Genomic DNA, 8,638 nt, shown 5'->3' with positions numbered 1-8,638 from the left:
TCCCCATACTGTAAATTGGAAAATATATCTTCTATTCTGGGTATGGGGTATTTAACCACTTCTAGGTACTTATTTAAAGTTACTTTAAAATCTCCCCACAACGTAATCTCACCGTTTCTTACGACTGGCACAATGGGCGTCCCCTATTTAGAGCTACTTACTGGGCTTAACACTTGCTCATCAGTTAAGCTTGCTAGTTCTTTTTAAACTTTAATTTTCATTGACGATGGAATCGGTATTGGCTTAAAGTATCTGGGTCTAGCATTCTTCTTTAGATTAAGTATTACTAGTTCGCCTTTATACTGACCTAATTTCTTACAAAATACTTCCGGAAATTCACTAATTAGCTCAGGTGACATTGGCTCAAAATTAGTTCTTCTGTGTACATGTTTGTTTTTCATACGCAAGTTACTTTTTAATGAAATATCAACACCCAGTACTTTTAGCCAATAGAGGCCCCATTAGAGGATGTGAACCATCTTTTATGATATACAGATATAATTATCTATGTAATCCCTCATAGTAAACATCAATACTGAGTTTACCTACTGGTACTATGGGATCATTTGTGTACGATAATTCAGCTTCAGATCGTTTTCCAACAACTTTAATGTGCTAAAACTAGTTTTTTAGAACTTTTCACTGCTCACTGTGCCACTAGCTTCGATTTTCACCTCAAAAGTGGTTTCTCGACCTAGAAATAAAACTTTAATTTTGATTGGGTCAACTCTGATCCTCTCACTACGAATTTCACTCGACCTTAAATAGATTTTGAATGTCCTCTAAAAAATTATCAACGATTACGTTTATATGGTAATATTTCTTATCAGTATGCTCTAACCTATCATTTACAACAATATTTTGCTTATTTTTGTTATGTTCCTTTTGGAAATTAACCTGATAAGACCTATCTCTTTTGAACTGAAATTAGCTTCTGATGAATTACTGATTTCAGTAGATCAGCATACCTTAGATATATGGTTTCTTGACCACATTTATGACACACAACACCGAACAATTTCCACTGCTTCCGGTAGTGGCCATATTGCCCCCAGCATAAAAACTGCACTTCATGCGCTGCGTTGTGGCCCGGGCTGCTGCCGCCGCCGTCTGTCGCCTGGGGGTGGTGCTGCGCTGCTATCCCCTGGACCCGGCTGCCGCCGCTGACTCCTCCATTGACCGTCAGCGTCTCTGCATTCTTCCCGGCCGCTTCTACTGAACGATTTTCACCACCTACTCGAAGGTCAAGGTAGTCTCCCAGCAGTCCTTGCTTGGTCGACTCGCTTTTGATGCCGCTCAGTCTGCCTCGGGCATAATCGTTTAGAGCCGCGCCAAACTCGCTGTATGCTAACAACTTCTTGAGGCAGGCGATGTACTCTGCGACTGTTTTCCCTTCACGCTGGTTTCGTTTACTGAATTTATATCGTTCAGCTATAAACGATGGCTTCGCATACAAATGTTCCTGAATTAATTTCACTAGGTCGTCAACAGTTTTTGATAAAGGTTTCTCGGGCATATACAAATCGCGTAACCTACTGTACGTTTTTCACTCCCACGACTGTCAGTAACGTACTGACCATTTTGTCCTGGGAAATGTTGTTCCACATACGAACTCCATATTTCCGCACTATTGTCCAAGTCACCGATCCCGAAAATAATACCCGCCATACTTAGTTTTTCGTCGATTAAAGACGAAATGTTCTAAATTTCTTCTTCGTCATCCGACATCGAAATGTACAGATTTTTACTAATCGACACACTAAACTATTGACGCACTTTCTCCCACTACAATGTTTGGAGAAATTTTCCGGGTACAATCGAACTGGCTGCATTGCACACGCGGGTTGAATAAAAAATATCTCATCGCCATCTGTTGTGTACAGGACACGGGGGATCAGTAATTGAAATGTAAGACTGATTTCGGATACATCATAGTGACCGTGTGTCAACAATGTACAGTCTAAAATTAGCTAGATCAAAATAAAATTTTACAAAAAAATTCTCGTTTTTACTATTATATTCACTTATATATAGCTTCAATTAATACACATATAGCTAGCTTTATATAACACATTTTAGATTTATATTTCATTTAAATTTATCAGCAAGTATAAAATAAAACAGATTAGAAGTTCTTTATTATTACTACTCGTAATGTAGATGTGTTGTGCATGAAGGAAGTAACACATCCAACATTCCGTTGCTTATGTAGATAAAAGATTCACCCGGGGTTCTGTCCTTAATAGAGACCGTACTTAAAATAATCCTACTAAACTGGTTTCTACTAGCTTAAGCTTCTTAGTGCAATGAGCTCAAACTGTTTATATTGCAGTCTCTTGGATGTACGAGGGACTCGTACACACTCGTGGGGTTCTGTCCTTAATAGAGACCGTACTTAAAATAATCCTACTATACAGGTTTCTACTAGCTTAAGCTTCTTAGTGCAATGAGCTCAAACTGTTTATATTGCAGTCTCTTGGATGTACGAGGGACTCGTACATACTCGTGGGGTTCTGTCCTTAATAGAGACCGTACTTAAAATAATCCTACTATACAGGTTTCTACTAGCTTAAGCTTCTTAGTGCAATGAGCTCAAACTGTTTATATTGCAGTCTCTTGGATATACGAGGGACTCGTACACACTCGTGGGGTTCTGTCCTTAATAGAGACCGTACTTAAAATAATCCTACTAAACTGGTTTCTACTAGCTTAAGCTTCTTAGTATAATGAGCTCAAACTGTTATATTGCAGTCTCTTGGATATACGAGGGACTCGTACACACTCGCACAATGTGTTAATTTTTAATTGTATTGTAACAATTACCAAAACACTCATTGTATTTCTTATATTGTTTGGCTTATTCTCGTAACTTTACATTTACTACCTAATACCTGTTGCAAAAACATCTAAATATAACTATAGTTTTTAATATTTCATATTAAATAGTTTCGTAATAAATTTACTCGTTGTGAAGTTTTTAAGGATTTTAAATACGCAAAATATTAAAATTAATGTATAGTCTGCATTTTTAAATGTAATTTGATGCTTTATAAATTACCGTTCATACATTATATGAGCAGGTGAGGACTGTAGAAAACAACAGTGATTGAAGAAACAAAATACCTGTTACTGCATTGACAAATAGTATCTATACTGACCTTGCACTACCATTAACTATAATAGTGTTCTACTCACTACGTTAACATATGTTTTAAGAAGTTAGTATATTCAAGAATTTAAAGAATATTACAAAGAAGCAATAGGGGCCATGTATGAGTAAGATCCATCCTATAAAATCCAAAGTTAATATTCTTTCAGATCGTGTTTAATTTACATAGCTTCTTATAAAGTACATATCTGTATTATCGAAATTTCTTACAATATGGCAAATAATTAGTATGTAACTTCTTATTTATCACGTGTTTTTTGACTGTATTCGATCACTTTCATATTTATAAAAGTGTAATTTTTTCTAACGTCTTAAAGACGTCACTATCATTTACAACACACACATCCGGCATTTATTATTCAATGGTTACGGTATGGAATTTTCTTAAAGTTTGAAAGAATGGGAACAATATTTTTTAATTTCACATGTATGCACATTAGAGTAGTCACACTGACTACTCTGTGTAAGTAGATTTTCTGCTAAGACCAGAGATAACATTTTACTGTAACTCGTTTTCCCCTCTTCTAATAGCTGATGCATTTAATGTACCACTTTTAATTGTTCTAACCTTACTCACGTAGTACTATTTCTTCATGTTTATAAAGTAGAAGCTGTTAGAGTGGCTCAATCGACTTTGTTATAATCAAATTTGTTTTAATTTACTCTCATAGCACATTGAGATAACTTACTTAAACAAAAGAAAACATTAAAAGAGGTTTTAATTACTGTATATAAAAATACGGCATCGTAGAAAATTTCAACCAAATTTGTAATAAAACAAAATTAAAAACGGTTCATACAAAATACACCGTTTTTATGTGAATTAAATATTTGCTAATAATTCTGCGCATTTCCAGTTTAAAATAAAGCTGTTTTTTTTTATAAAAGTGGGGTTTTCAATTGTAACAAAAATTAGTTAGACTATTTATTACTAAGTTACTATTTACCTACATTTACTAAAAGTTTAAAGTGAATCCGTAATAAAGTACCCGTTAGAGAACTATTATAGAAACATAGTACTTTCATTTAAGCTAAAAGAGACTCCCGAGGTAACGTCTGTGGTCATAAAGCAAATAAGACTGCTACTTCTACGCACCACTACCTCTTCTCACTAAATTAGTCGTTAAGTGTTTCCAGGTAAAATATTGCGTTAAGTGTATTAGTCGAATTCTACTTGTTTCATCTACTGTTATGGAAAATGTTAATTAGGGTAATCAAATAATATCTTAAATTTTATAAAACTTTAATTTGTATTACTTGTATAAATAAATAAACATTGATAAAACAATTATTTTGCAAATAACAATAAATGTTTTATATTATTGCTACTTAGACGTATATGCTTACGTAAAATGGTTTCAGTAATTACTCATATTTATATGAGACTTATGAAACATTTACAAAGAGTTTCTTCCCAACTAATTTTTGGCTAAAATTACTATTAATTTATTCTTATATGAAATTAATAAACCTTATATAAACTGTGATTATAGAACTTTAATAATTTTGAAGTAACGAGAAAAGTCATTTTAGTCATTCGGTTTTTACATAATACTAAATCAATAAATAAAAATGCCTAATCAAAAGAGTAGGTATTTTATTGGCTTGGGTTGGTGAAGCCATTACTCATTGGGCTTGTAAAATTTCATTTATGTTTCTCTGTATATACGATAAATCAGAAGTTTTCTACACTGAAGACTTGAAATTATAAATTAGGCTTCATTTTACATAGGAGAAATACTGAGTTCACATATGGTACATATCAGTCAATATTATTTTGCTCAGCGCTAGCGAATAGATTTAAATTAGAGTTCGATGGTGGGTGTCACTTCATTGAATTTGGTTGATATTTATAGACTAGTTTAACATGGATGTAATGGGCAACTATGATGGAAATGATATAAGGGCAGAATAAATAAATGATTAAAAACCTTTGTACGTTCACAATACATTTTGAAATGTGATATAATAATAAATGTAGGCTAAATATTGCAAAGCATAAAGAATCTTTTTATGGTGTCTTGGTGTATACTCTTGTATTTTTTAAACAATGATATCTAACCCAAGTAATTAAATAAAAATTGTCTACAGCCATACTTTATATATACTTTATTATTTTGCATACTTAACTTCTATATGTACAATTGGAATTTGGTTGAGCGTCATGGATGCCAATCATTTAATAGGCTGATATAATATTTCTTTCGTTTGCCAGAAACTTTTAAAAACTCTCGTTATCGTATGCATGTCTGTCGCCTTATCTGTCAATAATGAAATAAGCTATAGACCCAACGTTTTCATTTACCTACAGCGGAGACTATAACGTGACAAATTGTGCCGAGTCACATTCCTACATTTTTCTACCCATGAGCCTACAAACACGTTTACATAAGTTTTTATGAAAATTAAAGTATTCACCCTACTAATTAAGTTTTACGGTTCCTCCACTATCCGAACAAAATACTCCTCTCCAGCAGTGATTAAAACTACATTTATACTTAAACGACTTGTTAAACAAAGCCCGAATTGCAAATAATATACAATGTACACATTTTCAGTATTCCGATAAAAGTGTACGATTCCTCTTACGATTATGTAACATGACTTGCTTTTCCATCATGCGAAATGAGTCTGAAGGAATTTACTAGTATATATATTTCCTTGCTGTCACCACAATGTAGAATATTTCTCTTAGATATATTTACGGTGGCTTAGGAAATAAATACTCAGATTATTAAAGAGCGCCCGCTCTTAATTTCTAAATATATAAGCAAAACCACAATATACATGATTTATTTGAAACAGTTAACAAGTCAATTAAAAAAAGATAACAGCAAAGCGAAAAGGCTGACATTAAATAATTCAAATAGGGAAGTTCGGCAGAGTTTTGGAAGTAATGATTGTATTCACGTTTGGTGAATATTTATGGGATTATTAGGGTTTCCAAGAATGTTATGACGTGACAAAGCCTATTATACTGTTTACTTCTCTGTGCTGACTTGGAGCTTGTAAACCGTCACGTGCTGTTTATCATCAGGTAATATTTATTAGGTATTCTTCCGAGATATAGACTCGCATTCACACGAGTTTATACTGAATTAAAAGTATTATATACAAAAAATTTCACAGTAAAGTGAATTTAAAAAACGAGTAATGTCTTCCATATACTGTAGTCCACTGTTAAACTTTCTAAACGTTGTTTAGAAATTTTTTAATTTTATATTACAAATATTGTGGCCATACTTTTAGATATCCTGTTTCTTTTTGAAGACAGGTGTAAAATAATAATGGTTTTAAAATAGCTGTGATACATCATAATGTTTGTACATTAAATTATTCAATTGTTCGAGCCACAATTTTATAAGAAACATTTACAAATATTATTCATCTTATCTGTACGCTGTTTGGTATTATACAAGTAAATTGTTTGTTTTTCATATTGCGCTGTAACATAAATTGTATGTAAAATAATTTTAATTAAATATTTTGGTTGATACATTTACTGAAATTAATATTTTTCTTTTAATCTTTTTATTTTTACAATTTAATGTCAGTGTTTGGTACGAATACATATTTATGGAAATAACACTAATTTATTGAGCACAAGATTTATTAAACCTAGATTTATAATGAATGGAAATGTTTTAACTGGAAATAATGCCTTTTCAGAATAACTTAAATCACCCATTTCCACAAGGTCCATGATTGTACACAAACAAATAAATCCAGTGATTAGATACCAACTGGGACAGGTGACACTTACCTACATTGCCGTCTGAAAATTTATACCTTGGCCACTAACTGATATCAGCTGATTGTTGAGATAATTCTCAAAATATTTGCTAAATCGCAGTACTTGTCCATATTTTCATTTTTCTCACTTCTCCACCGTATTGTCTGTATCTTTTAAGCTGTTTATTCCTGCGTTTAACACACTGAATAAATAATGCACTTACCCTACTTGACATCAAATAGCCTCAATAATAATAAACTAAGGATACAGATAATTAGAATTTTATATCATTTTTTAAACAGAGTTGAGTATCTTGAACCGGTTAAACTGGGTTAATACTAAAGATTTGCCGTTTACAGCAGCGCATTACAACTTGTGAAGTCTGTATAGTGCTATAATTCATCAAAGCTAAGTATATTATTTACTACTATAAAAGTGTAATAATGATAGCTTATTTAGACAGAAGTAATGTTTTTTTTATTTTTATATAAAACCAAAAGGGAAGTGTGACATAATTTTTATTAAAAGACACTACAGATATAAAAGATGCTTGTTATTTCTCCGTGGAATACTGCTCGTGTATTAAATGGGAGGTGAAATGGCGCAGACATACATAAAAATAAATTAGTTTCTCCCTGTACTCGAACATAAAATCTAGATTTTACCAATCATCAAAAGCCTTTCCTTCAGTGCGATATTTTCCTACAAATATTTTATGCTCTTCACCTAATAAGGAAATATTTTTACAATGATTTTAATTGAATGAACCGTTAATAAAAACTGAAATGTATTATCTTCACTCTACATAAAAAATACAATTAATAAATGAGATATATTTTTATTTAATATATGGGGCTATAGGACAAATAGAAACACTAAACATAAAACTCAAATATTTTTATTGGTGTAACAACTCATGTTTGTCACTCATCACGACAAATCTCAACAGTACAATTCAGTATTTTAAACAGACAGACCAATCCTAAGATTTATACACACATTCACACTCTAGCTACGCGTATATTACACGTTTCCAAGTTGTAAGCACAGAATTATTCCACCATGTAGGAGACAGTAGAAGGTAATGGATATTTAAGCAAGTTTTTATTGATTTCGGCGTATGAGGTCCCTTCAAAGAATCAGGGAAACTGTTAATTAAGATAAAACAGGCCTGAAAGAGCTAGCTTGTAAAAACGGTATATCCCGTTGTCGATTTCATACGTCCTTGTCCTGTATGAAAATATATTTAGTCATTCAGGATAGAGTTTCGAGTATACAGAAACAGGGTAAAGACAAAAACTCTTATACAACGGGTAGGTTAATAAGATAACATGTAATAGTTGAAAAACAGTTTTGAAAATGTTTGATCAAATAACTCACGCCGACTAGTACCAGTTCACCTTTAAGAGATGTACGATCAACAGAGAGTCCGTTAGTAATATACAAACCGAAGGCGCTATCAGTTGTAAATTACTAAAAAGTAGGCAATTACCAACAATTGCCTTCTGTCATCGTGATAAGAACGCAATGTGAATAACATTCACCTGTGGGTTTGTAAAGACAATGCTAATTTATTTTTTTCTGAAGCTATCAATTACTGTGGGGAATTCAATTTAGCCCAAAAATTTTTAAAATGTCACGTAAACTGCGTCTTAAGACCTGAATGGTTACGAATGTTAGTTTTAACATATAATAAAATAACCAATTTCTGTTTCTTTTTGAGAATTCCGCTTTAA

At 32.4% G+C, this 8,638-nt stretch overlaps 1 protein-coding gene across 1 annotated transcript; it reads right to left on the bottom strand.

The window, feature by feature from the left end:
• Positions 1 to 907: 907 nt before the first annotated feature.
• LOC124366789 lies at positions 908 to 1,516 on the bottom strand. The gene has a single exon (XM_046823391.1). It carries the CDS (start codon positions 1,514 to 1,516, stop codon positions 908 to 910), a length of 609 nt encoding a protein of 202 aa, XP_046679347.1.
• Positions 1,517 to 8,638: the final 7,122 nt, after the last annotated feature.

The sequence above is a fragment of the Homalodisca vitripennis genome, chromosome 7 (assembly GCF_021130785.1).
Source record: "Homalodisca vitripennis isolate AUS2020 chromosome 7, UT_GWSS_2.1, whole genome shotgun sequence".
NCBI lineage: Eukaryota > Metazoa > Arthropoda > Insecta > Hemiptera > Cicadellidae > Homalodisca > Homalodisca vitripennis.
Note: the sequence above shows the minus strand (reverse complement) of the source record. Positions and strands in the feature narration are given on the sequence as shown.